This window comes from Malaclemys terrapin, chromosome 4 (assembly GCF_027887155.1).
Source record: "Malaclemys terrapin pileata isolate rMalTer1 chromosome 4, rMalTer1.hap1, whole genome shotgun sequence".
In the NCBI taxonomy this organism is placed as follows: domain Eukaryota; kingdom Metazoa; phylum Chordata; order Testudines; family Emydidae; genus Malaclemys; species Malaclemys terrapin.
The window spans coordinates 106,217,983-106,241,169 of record NC_071508.1 but is presented as its reverse complement, the minus strand read 5'-3'; the positions used below and the strand labels follow the sequence as shown (position 1 = coordinate 106,241,169).

At 39.2% G+C, this 23,187-nt stretch overlaps 1 protein-coding gene across 6 annotated transcripts in view; it reads right to left on the bottom strand.

The window, feature by feature from the left end:
• The window catches only part of NPAS3 (neuronal PAS domain protein 3), an 821,267-nt gene that overhangs the window by 24,528 nt on the left and 773,552 nt on the right, over positions 1–23,187 (bottom strand). For all 6 annotated transcript variants that reach the window (XM_054028282.1, XM_054028283.1, XM_054028280.1 and 3 more), the window contains 2 exons: positions 17,775–17,968; positions 10,090–10,196 (listed from right to left, as the gene is read on the bottom strand). In XM_054028282.1, the coding sequence (XP_053884257.1) occupies positions 10,090–10,196; positions 17,775–17,968 (301 nt within the window). The remainder of the gene's footprint in view (positions 1–10,089; positions 10,197–17,774; positions 17,969–23,187) is intronic.

Sequence of the window (23,187 nt, the reverse complement as noted above, 5' to 3'; positions counted from 1 at the left end):
TCCACAGCTACGAGGATCCTCCTGTCCTTTTCACAAGACTCAGAGGTGAATTGGACAATGGGGGCACTCCTGCAGCCTCAGGACTTTAGTAGCAGATACAAGGCAGCCCCAGAGACCGGAAGTGGAAGATTCCTCTTATCCCCCTCCTTGCATCTTCTTACTGCACACTAAGGCTGGGAGCTAGTGGCTGGATTTGAGCCTCACTGGACCTGTAACTCTACGGTGGCTGGGAAGTTTTAAGTCTAAAAGTGTTTTTAATGTATGTAATGAGGAACTGCATATTTCTTACAGATAACACAACCCCTTTTCTGGCCCCGGAACTGAAAGTATGTCATATGTGCATCATCTATCATGAATCTGTCTTTACCATACAGCCCCAGTTTTTCAAAGCAGCCACTAAAATTGCACCAACGTGTATTATTTCATTTGTTCATTATTATGTGTACAAAAATCTGAGAGTTGTGCATCTAAATTAGCTTGTTAGATTCCTACCTACCCAATTTGTACAAGCAAAAGTACTTTGTCTGCACAAAGCTACATTTTTGCATGGAGATAAACTTACATGTGAAAGCCTCAGGAATCATTTTTCAGGCTGCACTGAGATCCTTTTGACTATTTAGCCCATAAATATTGTGTTTTATTAAAATATATAATAGTAATTGTAATAGGTATGTATACTGTATGTGAGTAGTATGTTACAGATACCTAACAATAGAATTGGTTTTGAATGCAAATCTAGAAAGATTCCACATTTCCTGGAGAGGGTGGGCTTATTGCTTATGTTATACATTTAGGGCTCTGGACCACAAGCAGCTGTTGTGAAAACTAACAGATATTTTTAAAAAGGAAGTACCTGAGGACAACAGGGATTTTTATGAGTTTTATCAAAAGTTCAGTGATCCATTAACTCCCCTGTTGTTGAGTGCCCTTAACCACTCGTATGAGGAAAGGCTACTGCCTGGAACTCTGAATAATGCTTCTATAATCTTATTAAGGAAAGCCGGCATAGAGCCAGTAGAATGTGGTAGCTAGAGGCCTGTGTCACTTATAAATTATGTCTGAAAATTATTAGTGAAAATGCTGGCGACTCAGTTGCATTATCCCAGCTAATACACCCTGATCGGGTGAGGTTTATGAATAGGAGTTTGCCAGCAAAGAATACAAAGAAAATGTTAAATGTGATACAACAAGTAATATCAATTAGTGAACTAGTGGCAGTTTTTGCAATAGATGCAGAAAAAGTATGTGACAAAATCAAATGGGATTTTTTCTACACAGTTAAGTACTATGAGATGGATACTCACTCGTTAGTTTAATTGTTACACAAAGCACTGGGGTATCTGTGAAAAAACCATCATCAGAAAGTTCAATGGAACAAAAAGGGGATAATATCCCCATATCTCATTTTTAAAAAAGATATTGAGCCACTGATTCAACAATTGTGGAATCACTGGGATGTAGTGTGCTGTGGAAGTAAAAGCAGGCATATGCGTAGATAGCGTGTTAGTATTCTTTTATTAGAGGAAATCCAGCAGTCTGTTTCGAACTCTAACAATATGTGCACTATACCAGCTTCCAGCAGTGCTAATGGAGTTCTCAGAATACAGTCTGATACAAAATCATAGAAATTTCGGATTGGAAGGGGCCTTAATAGGTCATTTAGTTCAGTCCCCTACATTGAGGCAGGACTAAAAATTATCTAGACCATCCCTAACAGATGTTTGTCTGACCTGTTCTTAAAAACCTCCAATGATGGAGATTCCACAACCTTCCTAGAAAATTTGTTCCAGTGGCTAATTACCCTCATAGTTAGGCAACTTTTCCTAATGTCTAACCTAAATCTCCCTTGCTGCAATTTAAGCCCGTTGCTTCTTGTCCTGTCCTCAGTGGATAAGGAGAACAATTTATCATTCTCCTCTTTATAACAACGTTTTACATACTGTAAGACTCATATTATGTCCCCCCGAGTCTTCTCTCCTCCAACTAAACAAACCCAATTTTTCAATCTTTTCTTGGAGGTCATGTTTTCTAGACCTTTAATCATTTTTTGTCCAGATCTTTTCCAAATTGTGGTGACCTGAACTGGACACACTCTAATTGAGACCTTATGAGTACTAAGTAGAGTGGAAAAACTACTTCTCACCACTTGATTACAATACTCCTGCTCATACATCCCAGAAGGATGTCCACTTTTTTCTGCAACAGTATTAGATAGTTGATTCATATTTAGTTTGTGATCCACTGCAACCTCCAGATCCTTTCTGCAGTACTCCTTCCTATGCAGTCATTTCTCATTTTGTATGTGTGCAGTTGCTTATTCCTTCCTAATTGGAGTACTTTGCATTTGTTCTTATTGAACTGCATGCTATATATTTCAGACCATTTCTCCAGTTTCTCAAGATCATTTTGAATTCCAATCCTGTCCTCCAAAGCGCTACCAACCCCTTCCAGCTTGGTATCGTCTGCAAACTTTATAAGTGTACTCTCTGTGCTGTTATCAAAATCATTTATAAAGATATTGAATAGAAGCAGACCCAGGACAGATTCCTGAGGGACACCACTCTATATGCCCTTCCAGCTTGAGTGTGAACCATTGATAACTACTCTCTGAATACAGGTTTCAGCCAGTTGTGCATCCACCTTATAATACTTTATCTAGGCTATATTTCCCTAGTTTGCTTATGAGAAGGTAATATGAGACAGTATCAAAAGGCTTATCACAGTCAACATCAACAGAGGGTCCTGTGGCACCTTTAAGACTATCAGAAGTATTAGAGCATAAGCTTTCGTGGGTGAATGCCCACTTCATCAGACTGTCTAATACTTCTGTTAGTCTTAAAGGTGCCACAGGACCCTCTGTTGCTTTTTACAGATTCAGACTAACACGGCTACCCCTCTGTTACAGTCAACATATATCACTGCTTCCCCCATCCACTAGGCTTGTTACCCTGTCAAAGAAGGATATTAGGTTGGTTTGACGTGATTTGTTCGCAACAAATTCATGCTGTTGCTTATCATCTTATTATCTTTTAGATGCTTATAAACTGATTGTTTGATTATTTGCTCCATTATCTTTTTCAGAACTGAAGTTAAGCTAATGTCTATAATTCCTGGGTTGTCCTTATTCCCCTTTTTATAGATGGGTACTGGAATCTCTCCTATCCTCCACAAGTTCTCAAAGGTAACCACTAATGACTCAGAGATCTCTTCAGCCAGATCCTTAAATATTCTAGGATGTATTTAGTCAGGCCCTGCCAACACGAAGACATCTAACTTGTCAAAGTAAGTCTGACCTTGTTCTTTCCCTATTTTAGCCTCAGTTCCTACTCCATTTACATTGATATTTGCTATGTTAGTTGTCTGATCACTGCTAACCTTTTTGGTGAAAACTGAAACAAAAAAGGCATTTAACATTTTTGTCATTGGTGTTTTTTCTGTTATTGTCTTTCCCTCTGCATTGAGTAATGGGCCTAACCTGCCCTTGGTCTTCCTTTTGCTTCTCATGTACTCGTAAAATGTTTTCTGGTAACCCTTTATGTCCTTAGCTAGTTTAATCTCATTTTGTACCTTGGCCTTTCTATTTTTCTTCCTACATGCTTGTGTTGGATTTTTTCATATTAATCTTTGTAATTTGACCTAGTTTTTACTTTTTATATGCCTCTTTTTAGAATTTCAAGTTGTTGAAGATCTCCTGGTTAAGCCAGGGTGGTCGCTTACCTTACTTCCTATCTTTCCTATGCAGTGGGATAGTTTGCTCTTGTGACCTTAATAATGTCTCTTAAAAAAAACTGCCAACTGTCCTTAAATTTTTTTTCCCCTTAGACTTGCTTCCTATAGGATCTTACCTACCAATTCACTTAGTTTGCCAAGCTCTGCCTTCTTGAAGTCCATTGTCTTTATTCTGCTGTTTTCCCTCCTAGCATTCTTTAGAATCATGGACTCTATCATTTCATGATCACTTTCACCCAAGCTGCCTTCCACCTTAAATGGACACATTATTACTTTCCTTCCCCAATTCTTTACAAATGCACCAAATATTAATAAACATAAACCTCCCCCCCCAAAGTCAATAGGACTTTTGCAATTTACTTCAATGGAGGCAGGATTTCATCCCTATATTTTTGTTCTGTTAGGCCTTCTTCAAATGGTCACTGAAGTCAATTGGAGTTTTTCCTTTGACTGCAACTGACTTTGCATAAGGGCAAAACAGATTTCATACAAAAGACTGTTGCTGTTATAGACCTGAAGACCTTCTGCACTGTTCTTCTTCTGTTCACATGCAAAAGGCTGCTTTTGACTTCTTTTATTTGAAATAGTGCTAAAGCTTTTCAAAAGTTACTAATGGTCCACTATGAAATGATTTTACCATCAACAATCTTCCTGAATATTTTGTGGGTTTTGTGCAACATTTTTTTCCTTAAACAATTTGCTCATTTTCTTCTCTGGTGTCTCTGCATAACCTGGAATTGAAGGGTGGATGTACCAATCTTCCTAGTTCTGCCTTTTCTATTTTATTGTCAGTGCACATCCAGAATTCGCCCAATACACCTCTACCTCGATATAACGCTGTCCTCGGGAGCCAAAAAATCTTACCGCGTTATAGGTGAAACCGTGTCCAATTGGTGTCCAATTTGCAAATTAATTCCAATTCAGCAGTCTCTCATTGGAGTCTGTTTTTTGAATTTTTGTTGTTGTAATATTGCGACTTTTAGGTCTGTAATCGAGTGGCCAGGGAGGTTGAAGTGTTCTCCAACTTGTTTTTGAATGTTATAATTCTTGAAGTCTGATTTGTGTCCATTTATTCTTTTACGTAGAGACTGTCTGGTTTGGCCAATGTACATGGCAGAGGGGCATTGCTGGCACATGATGGCATATATCACATTGGTAGATGTGCAGGTGAACGAGCCTCTGATAGTGCGGCTGATGTGATTAGGTCCTATGAGGGTATCCTGTAATTTCCTGTAATTTCTGAAGCTCTTTTTCAAGTATTCACTTTTTTTTAGTTTGCAACCCCTTGAAGTCTTGATTCTGTTTTATCATAAAAAGCAACAGGTCCTGTGGCACCTTTAAGACTAACAGAGGTATTGTGAGCATAAGCTTTCGTGGGTACGAGCCTCACTTCTTCAGATGCAAGTAATGGAAATCTCCAGAGGCAGGCATAGATCAGTATGGAGATAACGAGGTTAGTTCAATCAGGGAGGGTGAGGTGCTCTGCTAGCAGTTGAGGTGTGAACACCAAGGGAGGAGAAACTGCTTCTGTAGTTGGATAGCCATTCACAGTCTTTGTTTAATCCTGATCTGATGATGTCAAATTTGCAAATGAACTGGAGCTCAGCAGTTTCTCTTTGGAGTCTGGTCCTGAAGTTTTTTTGCTGTAAGATGGCTACCTTTACATCTGCTATTGTGTGGCCAGGGAGGCTGAAGTGTTCTCCTACAGGTTTTTGTATATTGCCATTCCTGATACCTGACTTGTGTCCATTTATCCTTTTGCGTAGTGACTGTCCAGTTTGGCCAATGTACAGAGCAGAGGGACACTGCTGGCACATGATGGCATATATAACATTGGTGGACGTGCAGGTGAATGTGCCGGTGATGTTGTAGCTGATCTGGTTAGGTCCTGTGATGGTGTTGCTGGTGTAGATGTGGGCAGAGTTGGCATCGAGGTTTGTTGCATGGGTTGGTTCCTGAGTTACAGTTGTTATGGTGCGTCTCCTCCCTTGGTGTTCACACCTCAACTGCTAGCAGAGCATCTCACCCTCCCTGACTGAACTAACCTCATTATCTCCATACTGATTTATACCTGCCTCTGGAGATTTACATTACTTGCAGCTGAAGAAGTGAGGTTCTTTTTACAGACTCAGACTAACACGGCTACCCCTCTGATGTTTTATCATAGGGTCTGCTAGCTTCTTCACTTTGGCTTCTAGTTTCCTCTTCAGAGTATCATCTTTTCTGCATTGTTATCTCACTTCTGATTTTGAGGGACTGAGGTTCTAGTAGGCTATGCCTCAGTCATGCTCATCTTAATGTGAGCCTCTATCATCTTCTTCCATGGCCACTGCCTGGCAAATCTTGTATCTTAACTACATCTGTTTTCACCATAGCAGGTAGTTTTTCCCTTTCCTAGCTTGAATTTGGATTCTGTCAGCTGAGATAGACAATTTGCCACAAAGTGTTTTTTTCTTGGCACATCTACATTCCTTTCCAACTGCTCAAAAAGTTGATATCTTTCTGAGTGAGGGTATGAGCCATTTCAGCTTCTGCAAGGGTACTGAAACCCAATCTTACTTCTTGAGATATGCCCTACCGGGATTATGGGTTTGCTTGGTGCATTGTTTTCCATGATGAAGGCCTATGACTCTGTCACTTTAGTAACTCATTCCACACCTAAAAGTCTTTCCAAATTAAGAGCTAAGTGCTGATGGCCCATGCTTGTTTACTGAACAATGTTGCATCATTTGCATCCAAGTCAGCAAATTTACATCAGAATGCTAGGTGGGGAATCTGGTATAAGATTGGTCAGTGTCTCTCATTATTATTACTACTTTTACTATAGTAGCACTTAAACCCCTAAGCACGATCAGAGCTCCGTTGTGCTGGATGCTGACAAGAAACATTGTACATAAGAACAGCCACACTGGGTCAGACCAATGCTTCTGCCACTATTCTGTCTTTTGACTGCAGTCAGTTCCAGATGCTTTAGAAGGAATGAACAAAATAGGACAATTTTGAATGATCCCTCTTCTGTCATCCAGTCCCAGCTTCTGGCAGTTGGAGATTTAGAGACAGCCAGAGCGCTGGGTTACGTCCCTGCCCATATTGACTAATAGCCTGATGAACCTATCCTTCATGAACTAATTGAATTCTTTTTTGAACCCAGTTATACTTTTGGCCTTCACACCATCCACTGGCAACAAGTTCCACAGGATGACTGTGAGTTGTGTGAAGACGTTATTTCTTTTGTTTGTTTAAAACCTGCTGCCTATTAATTTTATCAGAGGACCCCTAGTTCTTACATTATGTGAAGGGGTAGATAATACTTCCCTACTCATTTTCTGCACGCCATTCATGATTTTAGAGACCATTATCATATTTCCCCCCTCCACCATTACACATCTCTTTTCTAATCTGAATAGTCCCAGTCTTTTTAATCTCTCTTCCTATGGAAGAAGTTGTTCCATGCCCCTTGTCATTTTTGTTGCTCTTCTCTGCACCTTTTCCAATTCTAATATCTCTTTTTTGAGATGGGGTGAACAGAACTACACATAGTATTCATGGTGTGGTTATATCATGGATTTATATAGTGGCATTTTGACATTTTCTTTTATTATCTATTTCCTAATGGTTTCTTTCTGTTAGCTTTTTTGACTGTCACTTCACATTGAGCAGATGTTTTCAGAGAACTATCTGCAATGACTCCAAGATCTCTTTCTTGAGCTGTAACAGCTAATTTAGACCCTTTCATTTTGTAGGTATAGTTGGGATTATTTTCTCCAGTGGTCATTACTTTGCACTCATCAGTGCTAAATTTCATCAGCCATTTTGCCGCCCAGTCACCTAGTTTAGTGAGATTCCTTTGTAACTCTTCACAGTCAACTTTCAACGTAACTATCTCAAATAAAAGACAGCCCTGGTCCTGAAGACCTTGCAATCCTAATAGATAAGATATACAAAGGGTCAAAGAGGAAACAGAGACACAGAGAGGTAAAGTAACTTGTCTAAAGTTACTTACACACTGCAGGTCTGTGGTAGAGTTGGGAACACAGGGTTTTCTGATTCCCAGTCTATCCACTGGATCACACTACTTCTCACACAATCTTATTGGTTCTTGTCTCACTTGCCTGAAAACTAGTGTTTCATATTCCATATTCTATTTCAGAGAAGTAGTCAGTCAGTCAGAACACTATGGTCTTTTTCAAACAAGATCTTCATCTCTGCAAGGTGTTTAATTAAGTCAGTGAGTCATAAACATCTTTTAGTTCCTTACCCAGACAGTGCAATAAAAGTGTAATTTGTCATTTTTTAATTCCAATTTCAAGTGCACCCAACAGATTTCTGAATTTGTGTGTCCACTTCTGAGCAACTGCCCTATCCTCAGAGATATTCAATGTTGGGAATTTAAGGAATGCAAATGCCAGATTGCTTTTGTTTGTTTTTTGGGGTTTTTTCCCTAGATGTGTCTTTAATGTTCTTTCTGAATTTTATCTCACATTGCTATTTTCCCTTTTTCAATCATATATATTTTAGTTCCTTCAGATTTTATGGGCTGTTTCCTTTTAAGAGCTTCTAAAAGCTTGAGTCTTTGCGCTGCTGTCAACATCAAAGATGGCTGCTGCACATTTTCTGTTAGCTTCTTTTGCCTTTCACAAAGATGGCCACTGTGCTCCCAGGTTTGCAATTGCAGGCAAAAAGCAAGCAGTTTTTACTTCAGTTTTATGTGTAGGAAAACCAGTTTTCTCACTGTTTCTCCTATTGGCATATTGGATTGAACTAGTTTGTTCTCTTGGGTGTAGTGCTCTTAGACCAGAGATTTGTTTTGCCTCTTAGTAGAGAATTTCTGCTTTATTTTCTTTTTCTCATCACATACTCTGTGTCTTCACTGCCAATTGGGGTGTCTTGTGGAAATAAATCCCAGGGCACACAGTGCTCTAGCAGTATCCAGTGCAGCCATCATCTGGTTTTACTCCAAGCATATCTAAATTACAGATTAGTGGCCTAATGCTCCTCTCATACCAGTGTAAATCAGGAGCAACCCCAATGATGACAATGAACCTCAGCGAGAAAAGAATTAGCCCTGTGTCTATTTTTAAAAATTGTAAATAGGTTATAATTAAAAGGCTGGTGTTCAAATGGAAAGAATTTGGTCTCAAATATTTGGGGGTCAAGTTGCATCCATATCTGGATACAGATATGCACACACACGTGTGTGTTTGGGGCAGGGACTTTCTCTTGCTATGTGTTTGTACAACTCCTAGTCTTCTAATCCTGATTGGGTACAGATAGGTATTTGGATATTACAGGAATGGGAGCCATAAAAGTAGAGAGGATAATACACTGTATGGTTAAATCCATAGTAGCTTCATGACTCAGTTCTGTTCTGTGCAACTTTCTTAGCTACCAAATATGTTTCAGTTTTTGATCTCCATGTCATCAGTCAGAAATAAAAAAAAGCAAGTGATGAGTTTATTTTCTATATTAGGGACAGAGTTAGTCATCTCGTAGACATTAAGGAGGGACAATCATGATCATCTAGTCTGACCTCCTGCACACCACAGGCCACAGAACCTCACCTACCCACTCCTGCAATAGGCCTGTAACCTCTGACTGAGTTACTAAAGTCCTCAGATATTGATTTAAAGAGTTCAAGTTACAGTTTACTCTAGTTCAAGCCGGGCCACACACAGCAAAGGAAGGCACCTCCCACCCCAAGGTCTCTGTCAATCTGACCTGGGGGAAAATTCGCTCATGATCCCAAATATGGCAATCAGTTGGACTGTGAACATGTGGGTGAGACCCACCAGCCAGACACCCAGGAAGGAATTATGTGGAGTAACTCAGAGCCATCCCCATCTGGTGTCCCATCTTCAGCCATTAGAGATATTTGCTAACAGAAGTCACAGATAGGCCATATGCCATTATAGGCAACCTTATCATACCATCCCCTCCAAAAACTTCTTATCAAATTCAGTGTTGAAACAAGTTAGGTTTTTTGCCTCCACTAATTCCATTAAAAGGCTGTTCCAGAACTTCACTTCTCTTATGGATAGAAACCTTTGTCTAATTTCATTGGAGCAGTGCCACTGTGAAGTAAAATAAGTACTGGGCAGTACATGGAACTGGATAGCTGTTGGAGACCACCATGATACTAATCTAAGTAATTCCACATTCCCACATACATTGAGAATCTTGTATATTTAAGGAAATGACTTGAAAATATACAATAAAAAAATTACTTCTGAACCATCCTCCATTATATTAAAACAAAAAGGCAGACCCAATATGAAGATCCACAATCATGAAATGTAAATAATAGTTCAACAGCAACCAGGTGGTGTGCCAGATTATTTTGACAAAAACTGAGGTACTTACAGTCTAAGTGACTATGCCTGATCCCTTCCACATCTTCAGCATGAATGAAGTGGTAACATCTCTTTCCTACAATATCTACAGGGGTCAGATCCATGTAATCACTAATCCTACAAAGGAAAAATACAGCCTGTAATTTAAGAAGGAAAAAATACAGGAACTGTCAACTGACAGAAATAGAAATCTACAGAAAGATTTTTCGTTACTGTAGTATAACCACAAAGCCACTGCTATTTATTTGAGTGGAATACCTGTATAAACAGGACACATTCTTTAAAATAAAACTGTTTTTAATAGAGAAACCTGCTGAAATCAGTTAGTCCATTGAAATAAATGGGAAGTTATAGAAAGTTAAGTTTCAGAGCACTTCCCACCCATAGAACAAACACTGAGACAATATAATTCCATGAAATTACAACGCATCAGCAATAATTCAAAATCCTCATTAAAAGACCAAGGTTACATAATAAAATAAAAACATGTTATGTTTATACCAAATGATTAGAGACATCTTTCATTTCAACAGATTCGTCTTCCATTGGGTATATTCATGAAAAAAGCTCTTCAACCATTTCTTGGCACAAAGTCCAAACTGACATTTCAAGGGATATAATTTAAATGCTGAGACATACAGATGCCTGGGGGTGTTATCTTTTTTAGTCTTATTCATTTGGGAACTCAGCTTTCACTCCTGGCCCTTTCAACCGGGACTTTGTGGATTATTCCACACAGAAACTTTAAAACCCTTTCAGCAGAGAGAGAGAGAGAGAGAGAGAGAGAGAGAGAGTGTGTGTACAGAAAAGTATAACAAAAACTGGAATACATGTTGAGTGAACCAGCCTGGTTTACACAAACATTTGAAAACCTGTTGTTTTTTTAAAAGTAGAAACACATTTTTGGGGTTTGAAATATAGTGTTCACCCACTAAATGTCCGTTTTGTATAACTAGAACATCTAGCTTTTAGGTTTAGAAGGCAAGGAGTTGTAGGGGGGCTGATATATAGGCTTAGTAATAGTAATGTTTACTATACAGATCCCTCAAAATGTGAATGGACTCATCTCCAAATTATATGACTGAGATTACCAATGACAGTACTAATTTTAAAGTCCGGTGAATCCTTGCAGTAAAGCCAGAGACTGTAAGAGCTGGGGTGTAATAAAAATATGTCAGCAAGTTAGTAAATTACCCATTAATTTCTCACTATCCAAAACAATCTGTTTTACCAGAGGGATGGTCCCTTGACAATCTGTTCCCACTACCCTCTCCCCACACAGTGGGTGACTGCAGCATGCTTGCTGGGGGTGGAGGGGGTGGGGGGCTCACCCAGGAGGGCTGCACAAACTCCCCTCTAGCTGGAATGCCCTGGCCCATTGTATTATACCAGGCATTCTGATTGGTCATCCCCAACAGCCCACAAATTTGCTGGCTGCCCCTTTATACACCTAGGAACTGAAAGACTGGGAACATTCTGCCATTCCTGCCCCTATCTCCTGCAAGCTTTTTCCTCATTTAAACTAAAGCACAGTTCAGTGTGATGGGTGCGATTGTACTGTATGTAGCTATGAGTTGCTTTCTACATCAGTTGTATTTTCTTCTGTCTCTATCAAGAGAAAGTAAATTACAAAGATTCAGTTTCAGGGAGATGGTGAATGTCTCCCAATCTAGTCAGTACATAGAATAGCCCAGTGGCACAAGATGCTTGGTGCCAGTCCTACCCGGAAGCAGAGCATGTGTTGACTTAGGACCAGATTCAGCAATCCATTGCTGTTCAGGGGAGCATTTTATCATGTGTCTAATGTTAGGAATGTACTTTAGGCCCATAAGCATGTGCCTAAGTGGTTTGCTGAACAGGAATGGATTTAAGTACAGGCTTAAAAAATGTGCTGAATTGGGACCGTCTCAAGATGTCTCAAGTTGGGTGACTAGTCATTGTAGCACCCCAAGTTAGCAGTCGTTTTGTCCTTATTCTCTCTTTGCCTCACTTTCCCCATAATAATATTCTCCTATCTCATAAGGAGTTGTGAAAATAAATTAACTGATGTTTGAGAGACACTTGGATACAATGGGGATAAGCACCATAGAAAAGACTGTGAAGAAATTAATAATTCAGTATTCAACACAGGGTTTAGATGGTGTGCAGTAAATAAGACATGGATCAACATATTGAATAAGGAGAATAAAAAAATATTTAACAGCTGCTTCATTCATGGAGTACCATCCATCCTGTACAATAAATGCATAAAAAATAGTATATGACTATGTAATTAAAGACTGCATCATAATTCATCTGTGCAAGGGGGAAGAATTAAGGTTGCATGGCATTTTCTAAGCTGAGTGCTTAACTATTGCAACCCTAGTAACTTTTTTTTAACTAAGGTGTTTTTGTATGTATCAGTATATTAATACTGAAAAGTCCAAGTAAGTCTTTTAATAACTCCCTAGTCACTCTGTGCACTTGTTTCTTCCTTGGCCTTGACCTTTCCAATGGTCTGAGTGTCAGAAAATATTGTATTATAAGTACTGTACAATAAGTCAAATAAAGCAAGTGAACTGTGGAACCTGATCCACAACCCATGAGTTCAACAATAACACGAGAAAAAAAGCTAATTAGTCCAGATGTAAGAAGGAAAGAGGGTTTGTATTTTTAACTAAAAAGAAAAAAATCAATTCACAAGATAAGAGTGACGTTGTGTGTCCATCAAGGCCACCAAAATGAGAACTAAGAGATAGGCCATCAAAGTAAATCAATTTTGTGATTACATGAATGAGAATGATTTTGTTATGGAAATCATACACAAATCAAAGCTGGGATATAAATATTGTTGCATTACTAAACCACTGAAAAATAACTTTATATTATGCTGCTTAATTTATTAATTTAGGGCCAAATCCCATGGCACTCCAACCCCTATGGGCAGTTTGTTTCTTGACAGCTAAAAATAGCAGCTGATTGAGAAGTAGGGACTTGATTCTACCAAGTGCTGAGTACACTTGCCCTGATCCCATAAACCCTGTAAGTTTATGCTTAACTTTAAGCTCATGGAGAGTCCCACAGCATTCAATGCTTAAGTGCTTTGCTGGCTTAGAGCCAGAATGCTCATTATTAAGTAGGCTTGAGTCCTAGTAAAGGATGCTCCATACAGGAAACTATTTCTGCAGATCCTTAGGGAATGTTGGTAGATCGGTGAAACACGCAGATCCATAGAGACAAAACCCCACACTAGGGGAGTATCATGCCATGTGTATGCACTGGGACTTTTCAGCTTGGAAAAGAGGCGACTAAGGGGGGATATGATAGAGGTCTATAAAATCATGAGTGGTATAGAGAAAGTAAATAAGGAAGTGTTATTTACTCCTTCTCATAATACAAGAGCAAGATACCACCAAATGAAATTAATAGGTAGCAAGTTTAAAACAAACACAAGAAAGTATTTTTTCATGCAATGCACTGTCAACCTCTGGAACTCCTTGCCAGAGGGTGTTTTGAAGGCCAATACTGTAATGGGGTTCAAAAGGGAGCTAGATAGATACATGGAAGAGGTAGGTCCATCAATGGCTATTATCCAGGATGGGCAGGAATGGTGTCCCTAGCCTCTGTTTGCCAGAAGCTGGGATTGGGTGACAGGCCATGGATCACTTGATGATAACCTATCTGTTCATTCCCTTTGGGGCACCTGCCATTGGCCACTGTCAGAGGACAGGATTCTGGGCTTGATGGACCTTTGGTCTGAACCAGTTTGGCCGTTCTTATGTTCTTATGCTACTTCTCACTGTGACCATTGTGTTAGTAGCTGTGGTTGTGCAGGCATCCTGACCAGTTCAGGATGAAGATTCAGCCCTTGATGTTTGCTCTCCAGAAGTAAACTCTTTACACAAGCTTTGATTTTTTCCCCAGCATTTGACCCTTAAGAAGGTAAAAGCAATGACCATGATGTTCTACTTGGTTGCCTAGATTAGACATCTAAATCTATATTTAGGCACCTAAATAAAAGTGATCTGATTTTCATACAGGTATCCACAACTCATACTGAAGTAAATAGGAGCTGGATGTCAGCTCAGTACCTAAGAATTAGGTCACTTTTATTTAGGTGCCTAAATATAGATTTAGATGTCATCCAAGTTTGAAAATTTTGACCAAAGCTTCTGAATTTTCATAGGTTTATATTCTTATTTCACCAATAAATAATGCAAATCTAAATAGGGAAATAACCTGCAAATTGCAACAAAGAGTCCTGTGGCACCTTATAGACTAACAGATGTATTGGAGCATAAGCTTTCGTGGGTGAATACCCGCTTCGTCAGACGCATGCAACCACGAAAACTTATGCTCCAATACATCTGTTAGTCTATAAGGTGCCACAGGACTCTTTGTTGCTTTTTACAGATCCAGACTAACATGGCTACCCCGCTGATACTTGACAACCTGCAAATTAATTCCCCATCATATGACTTTTGCAAGACCTTTTGAGTATGGCTTTTACAGGACCCAGAAGTGAGACACCTCCACCCAAACCACCACCCAAACACACCCATGTACAGTATGAGTTTGGCTTAGTCTTGTGTGTATGGCAAATATTCTTTTGGGGCATAAACTCTATAAAAGCGGTAATGTCACCTGCATGGCAACACACTTTTAGAATAGGAACAAGAACATTTAAGTCAAGAGGAGAAGTGGATGCTCAGCACCTCTGAAAATCGTGCCCACTTATTTGGTGCCTAACTGTAGATTTAGGTATCTCATCTTAGACACCAAAGTTTTAAAATAGGTCTCCCTATTTTTTGGTTATGTAGTTGTGAAGATTTAAAAGTAATCCTAAAAATAAATGAAACCCTGTTGCAAAGCTGGCTAACTAGCTACAGAATAAAATGTAAATGCTTTAAAAATGCCCAATATATTAGTTAATTGATCTTGTTTCATAATGGGGGGGGGGAAATAACTATGCACCTGGTTCTGCTGTGGATCAGGGATCTTCATTCAAATCTTTTCACTAAGAAGAGAGGAATAGGCCAAGACTTGAGTAAAGTCACGCCTGCTTCCTGCTTCTCAAAGCAGGCTCACAAAAGAATCCCTGCAAAAGCAGGAGTAGTGCTTCTCACCTCTTCTGATCCAGTGATCTACTGTGACCATCCAATTCAGCTTAAGTAACGGCACTTCCACTTCACACTCCCCAGCCAGCTGTCACTAACCTCCATGAAGCTATTCAAATAGTGCTTATTGCTACCCCCAAGCATGCTGCCAATTTTTTTCTACAGCCACAGCTGTGCTGCTCCTGCTTCCCCCATGACACCACCAGTGGGGCACTAGCAGCCTACTCCACATATTCAGGATTGAGTGCTTCTGTTTTCTGTAGCCCCACTGGTGGTGCTGTCACTGCCCCTTTCTTTAGCCCCAGAAGAGGACTTCCTGCTTCCTGATGCCTCAGCGGGTTGCCTCAATGAATGGCTAGCCTCCTGACTAGACAGGTTGCTACTGGCTTCCCAATGTCTAGCAATGGTGTTTCCACTTCCTGCTGTCCCTGCAGGCAACATCCACTTTCCATATGGCATTTGCTGTGGTACCACTATCCCTAATGTCCACCAGTGGAACTTCTGCTGTGCAAGTAAGCTACCAACATTTTTCCCACAGTTCCATCAGTGACGCTTCTGCTAACCTAGTGGACCTCATTCTCTGCTGTCCCGTGAAGAGGCACAAAATGCAGATGCCTCATCATTAATTTTAGTGACATCGCATAAATGCTATGTCCTAGCATTCAAAATAAACACCATCAGCAAATAGAAAAAAGTTACTTGATAAAGTTCTCTCTCTGTTCACCTTATAATAGCAATAACATCCTCAGCACAAGGCACTTCCTGGGGAATAATGACCAGCTAAGTTTAATGGCTCCACTACACCTTTAGCTATCAGCTTTTCCCAGGTGGTCACCAATCCTCAATCAGTGCTCAGTGCCTGGACTATTTGTTATCTATCTTAGGTTTTTCACAGGTTCCTCTCACAGGAATCTTAAGGCCTTACTGCTATATGATGATACAGCGATACTGGAAAGTTTTTTAAAAAATTGTTTAATTTTTTAAAAACAATTTAGTACTCATACAAAATGCTAGATTGACAGCAGAGGAAGATTAAATCTTCCAAATACTGCCCAGCCAATTCATCTCAGACCTGACCTGAAAGGGTAGTTCATTTTCCACATCCATTCAATTCTTGGCTCCTTTGTTGAGGCTGCCAACAAAGGTACCAATAACTGGGGGGTGATTTTGTGAAGAGGAGACCTATTCATTAGGAACTGGACTGATACCAACAACTCATTTCACAGAGGCCACTGGAGAGCTGTCAAATGGTAATGACTTTCCATCACTATCAAGATAGGTCAGATTCAAGCCAATGACTATGGCAAAAGGTTCCATCTGTATACTACTCCTAATCCCCTAAACTATCTGTGCTAACTGCTAGATTACACTACATAATCTAGAAGTTAGTGCAGTGTACTTGCAGGCAGGAAGCCAGCATTCTAACCCTAATTTTGCCATTAACTCTCTACGTAACCTTGAGCAAATTGCTTTCTGTGGCTCAGTGTTCCCAGTTTAAAAAATTAAGATAATATCTCCCATCCTTGTAAAGTGCTTTGAGAGCCTGGATAAAATATGCTTTCTAGTTGCAAAGTACTATTATTATTACAAATATAGTTTAGAACATGATAGTATAAGATAATTTCTTAACTGAAACTGCACATTTATTTTAAAAGGCCTAAGGCTCTGATTCAGCAAAGCACTTAAGCACATGCTTATGTCTATCCCTTTTCAGAAGAGCACTTAATTATGTGCTTAAATGCTGTCCAGAATAGAGATAATTCCTGAATTGGAGTCTATGTTAGAGAATTGTAACCTTCTAATTATGCTATCACATCAAAGGGTTGCATTAATCCTGTTGGCAATTCAATTCTTGATGGTAGCTCCTCCTGTCAATGGGTCCTTGGCTAGCTCTTCTGCTTGTTCCCAACTTTCCTTCTACACTTTAGGCTCCTTCCATCCCCAGCCTATGAGTTTCTTATTCCCTGCCTTCTAGCCAACTTCTCCTCAGCTCTTCTGTCCATTCTTTCCCTTATTCTGGACCCTATTTCCAGGTGCCCACTGCACCTGATCCACTTTGAACCCCAATGCTCCTTCCTCCACTTCTCTAAAGTATCTGTCTCCCCCCCATCAAACCCTCATTCCACCTGTCACCCAAAACCGGTTTCCACTCCACTCCTTTCTCCCTTTGCAATGCAAGTCACCATCTAATCTCATTGTACAATCCCCCCATCTCCTGCTTCCAATGACATTGTCCCCCAACCTGTCACCTGCTCCATCTGACCCCTCCTAGCAACCAAGTCCTCCATTCCAATAAGCAGAGATAGAATTTCAAATGAGACTGCATCTTCTGCAAAGTATTTCAGGAATGTAGGGGAATTAAACTTCAAATAGTACGTTTCCTTTTTTTTTTTCATTTCCAAAAATAAAGACATCATGAACCTTGTCATGTTAATGTTAAAAAATCTCCTTCACACTCCTCCGATTTTAATAATTAATAACGACGACAGTGAATTTAGTGCTCTCATATGGCACCAGGAGTCTGATCTCCACTGTTTACCAAGCCATGGAATACAGAGTACACATGCAACACTGAAAAACGAGAGCTGAAATGCTGTACCTATTTTCACAGTAAATGATATTGAGGTCCATATTTACGCGAGTAACAAACATGTGGCAGTCGATTCTGACTTCATTGATTGTAGGAGGTGGCAAAGCATGAGCCACAACTACAAGCCCCATGATTTGGCTAGGGACTGTCCGCCCGTGGGACAGTGACACTCTCAGTCGTAACCGGCCTGTTATATGGATCACCTGCAAAATAAAAAGAATAAAAGAAACCCCAGTCAATTCATGATGCAAATGTGACATCATCTTTTTTAAAGGACAACATTGTTATTCTAAAGAGCACTTAACTCCATCAAAAATTATATTTAGTAACTGCCAGGATCAGTGTTAAGCTTATTAATATTGGCTGTCAACATGTCCTAAATGTCCTCATGGCAAGAAAGAAGAAAAGTACATAATAGCCAAATGTTTCAATTTATCAAATCTAAAACTCAGAACTTCTGTGTTATTGATTTTTTTTTCAAAGAAAGAAAGAAAGAAAGAAAGGACAAATTAGAAAATCAAGGGAATGAAGTAAGAGATATAAAACTGAAGTAATGAGGGTAGGAAGGGAAGACTAATTTTAAAACATTTGGAGATTAAAATGTGAGACAAAAGGAGCAGCAGTTTTGAAACTTTTCCAGGACCCATTTAATTGAATTGCCAGTCATCTACATCTTAGAGACACTACTTACATCCTTGAATTACTTCTTTGTGGTTGGCAATACAAGAAGCATGAGCATGCAAGTGATCAATGGGTTCAACAGAGGCGCCTTGAATGGGTTCTCTGCACAGACACCAAGCATTTTACAGCTGCAGAGTTACTAGTCAAGCAGTGATTTAGCTTAATGCACTGTGCATGTGCTGAGAACTTTTGGAGCTGAATGAGAGGCAGAGGTTTTCTTTCCCCTATTTACACGATGAACACTAAGCAAAATATACCCAGGAGATCCAACTGCTCCATTTGAGATTGCAACTCAGTGCTGCTTGCTGAAGCTGAATGATTATGAAACTATGGGAAAGGACTGACCTATAATTTCTGACTCAACTGCCTTAGAAGCCTTACTGTGGACAAATAAAATGATGTGCTTTGAAAAAAAATTAAAATGAATAGTACTTGTGACAGGTATCAGATTGGCAGCTTGGGAGACTACAGGCCTATATTCGCACAACAGGGACATCATGGGCAGTGGCAGTGCAAACTGTCCACACCTTTTACCCTGACAGCATCTCAATATCAGCCTGGAAAGAAGGCCTCGAGGACAGAGAGTTCAGACTCCATGGTGCATTCAGCCCTCAGCATCTCTACTGAGAGTGCCAACAAAGATGCCAACATGTGCCAACTGTGATGGTGTGGATACATATCCACTGGGAACTGAAACTCATTTCACAAAGATAAGATAACAGTCTGCAGCGTTTGGTCACTACTGATAGGAGAGCTATTGTTAGTGGTGAGTGAGTGGTAAAAGACTCTGTTCCACTGGCAATCTCTTAAACCATGTAGTGCACCCAAAATTAAATCTCATTAAAGCTAATAGACCAATGAATTAAAGCTTGAATTTTTTTTTATTCAAAATCTTTAAAAATCTCTCTTTTATCCAATATTTTACATTTGTGACCACAGTCAATGAGGTAGTTCTGAATGGGGAGGACGATTATCTTGTGGTTTTGTCCATTTCAGTTGTAGATTTATGATCTTCCACATCTGAGGTAATTATTACCTAAATTCATACTTAATGCACCTTCAGGGGGCAAACTATTTGGTGAATATTTGAAGACATTCCTAGAAGCAGGGATGCAAAAATACCATTTCAAACATACAGTTTTTGCAAGACCTTATTAAATAATGAAGAAATAGCTAAAAGAAACAGGATTTACTTCACAAGAGGGATACAAATAGCATACTTTGCTCCTTCTAGCTAGGCTTACACATATGCTTATTTACCATTATCTCTCTCACTTTATCATGCAACTTCAGCTTACTGCAGAAACACAAATCTGTAAATGCTTGGAAAAAATGTTGCTTTTTAATGAAACCAGAAACAACGTAAAAAATAATCCTATGCTCAATGTACTAGGCTAAGTGCATTTTTTTTTTTTTTTTTTTTTTTTTTTTTTAGAAATGCCTATGCTAAAATGTTTGAAGTTGGCATTGGCACTTGGGGGGAACTTTGAGATACATCTTACTTAAGATTCATTTTTTATTTCCCACACCTATTTTTGGAATACTCCATGTCATTCATTGCTAAATGTCAAAAAGATTTGTTTTTGAACAAGTGCTTATTAAATTGGTATCCAGTTTTTCCTTGATCTTTCAGTGAAACTGCAGCTCTGAGTTTGTATCACCATCACTAAGGAGTGCCCAAAGCTAACTCCGCTATACTCAAGCACTGCTGAACTCTGGGAAAGTTTGTAATTGGATTCAAGCCATGCAACTGGTCTCTAACTCATGGATTGAACCATGTCCTCAGTATGAGTATAAGAAACAGCTTCAAATTTTGGGGGAGGTCAGGTCTGCTTTTGAATTTTGGCTGTTGCGTTGGGAAAATCTGCAACAAATTCCTGTCAGTTCTGACACGTGTTCATAGAATCAATTGAATCAGTATTAAAAGAGGTGGGAACTCCAGTTCAAGCAAAGTTCTCATGGCTGAAACATCTTCTATCTCCACTTTAGTCAAACCCATTCTGTAACAAATCTAATTGGCCGTAATACTAGTTTTAGCTGTCAGAGCCTTATCTATATTGTGCCTGTCACCATTTTTAACACTGATTCAACGGAACTAGCATTAGAACTGGTAGAATTTTTTGGGTTAATTACCTCCCTCATGTCCGATCAATCCCATAGCAGCAGATCATAACGTCCTATACAAAGTACTATAACTTTAATGAACATTAAGTGGAAATATAAACTGTTTTGTACGTCCCCAGACAGGCTTGTGCAACCCGTACTGCTGCATCTTTACTGCTATCTTAGCCATGCAGGTATGCTGACCCATGCTGCAAATCACATTTCTGATTGCAGTGTAAACCTAGCCTAACAAAACTTATTTACATTAACCACTGTGCAGCTTCCCCCAAAACTCTGTTGGTGCACCTCCCAAGTTAATGGGGTGCACTGAAGTTAATGGTAAGACTCCCATTAACGTCAGTGGTAATTGGATCAGGTCTCTAGTCCAGAATCTGTTTTGATCAGAGACCGTTAGAAGATGCTGCAAACTGTTTGGTGATTCTGATCTGAGGGGCCTATAAGCCTGCCAAACAGAGCCTCGCTTGTGACCTGATCTGCATTTGACCTTAAACACAGGTTAGTGCATAAATTCATCCCATCTCTATTATTGCTCATGGTGTCATCCAGTCCTATTAAACTTCTATTTAAAGGCACGGGTGTGTGAACCAAAAAACATTTCATAACAGTAGGACTGTTAATGTATAACGAGTATAAGAAGTATAATGTTGTAAAGGCGTCAAGATGAAGCAGTAAAAAAAAAAAACCTATTAAAATCTGCACTAAAAAATGGAATTCTCTTGTTAAAAAGTATTCTAAATTAACTCTACCTGACACTCACATATTTAAAAAAAACATTGCTTCGCTTTTGTTTTTTTTTCTCTGATACAAAAATGGATGTACAAGATGTTGTAACTACATGTAAACACAATTGATGATGAGTATGCTTGGACAAATATATATTTCTTTTCCCTGCCATATGCTCCTCTTAGTCATCTGTTAGCAATAAGCACTTAGATGTGCTCTACTAATGTCTACTCATTATAAACAAGCACATCACAAAGACCTTGATAAAACCTTCCCTCTGTCAATACTTAAGGAAAGGAAAGCCCAGTAATTGAAAAATACATCTGGAACTTGCTCATCGTACTTTAGAGCTAAATCTCACCTCTAGAGATGGAAAGATTTTCTTTATCAAAAGACATCTTTAAATATTATGTCTATTATTTTTCACATATATGTGATGTAAGGAGTAAGGACATGTATTACCCAGGGCAATAAAAACCTGCAGGCATGAAAAATCTGTGAATTTCACCTTTCAGATTTTCCTATGTTCTTCAAAAACTTAAACTTCCATTAAAAAGAAAGTTACAAATTATGTCTTTTGGTCCATATGTAAATCACTGTCCTGGTTTGCCATCAGATTTAAACCAGCCCTTTGACAGAAATGTCAACTCAAGCTATTTGTCTTAACGGGGTGTTAACTTCTGGGTATTCATGTGATCATTTAGAACCAAATTTTCTCATGAGGATCATGTATGAAAAATGTGCAGAGCTATTGTGCACCCCTATTTGTGTGCAAAGATAGGTAGCTGTGTATATAAAACGGCTAAATGCACATGCACATGGCTACTTCGGTGTCTCACCAGTCAACCAACACATGCATTTATCCAATTAACACACAGTTAATTAGTGTGTGCACAAGTGCTGATATTTTGCTCATTCAAATAGTGATACTCTATCTTTTGTACGCCAGGGACATGGAATTCTTTCAAACTATGAACACTTATTTTGAGCCACTGAAGTAAACCACAGAATATTTTTACAAAATTATAATTAAATGTCTCTTTATTCTTTTTTTAAAAATTAACACTTATTTTTAAATAATCACATAACTATTTACTAAACATTTTATATAAGTAGTAAAGCCCTTTCCTGACCTGAATGGACACAGAGGACTACAGTGCCTTTGTAACTGATATGACTGTTTGTCCTGAGACCGGTAAAAGAAAGCTCACAGAACCAGAAACCTAAAGATCATTCCACCCTTTCCTGCTATTTGTGGCCAGCTGTCTTGTGTTTTTCTTAATATATATAAATATTTCTTCTCTCTCTCTCTCACACACACACACATATATAATGGGACAGGACAGGACAGGCAGGTAGTCCATGAACCTATACAACTAGCTTAGCAACTGGGTGCAGCAAGCTCACTATTAATGTTATTCAAACTGAATACTGAGTGAGCCTTATCTATCAACCATAAAAGTTGTGGCCTTCAGGGCCCATTGAAGCACAAGTCCGATTTCAAGTAGGACATATAGTATACTTAACAGATACATATTTTTTTTAGTTCAGAGTCTTCTTTAGTAGCTGCAATCCCTTCATATACACCTGCCAAACTCACTCGGAAAACAAAAAATGGGTTTAAAATGAAATTGTTAACACATCTGGACTCAGGGCGTATTTTGTGTTTAAAAAGTCAACATTTATCACACAGTGGTTTCTGAGACACTACAGTTACTTCCCTCTCCTTTCAGTAACTCACACACCCCTCTGGGATAATTAAAGGCATGGTGGCCACTACTTCATCCTTGGAGATATTATACAGCACTTCCCATCTACACACGAGACATATTAATGCATCTGAACAGCAGTGGTTACTCTGGACATGTCCCCGGCCCCTACACAAGAATTCCCC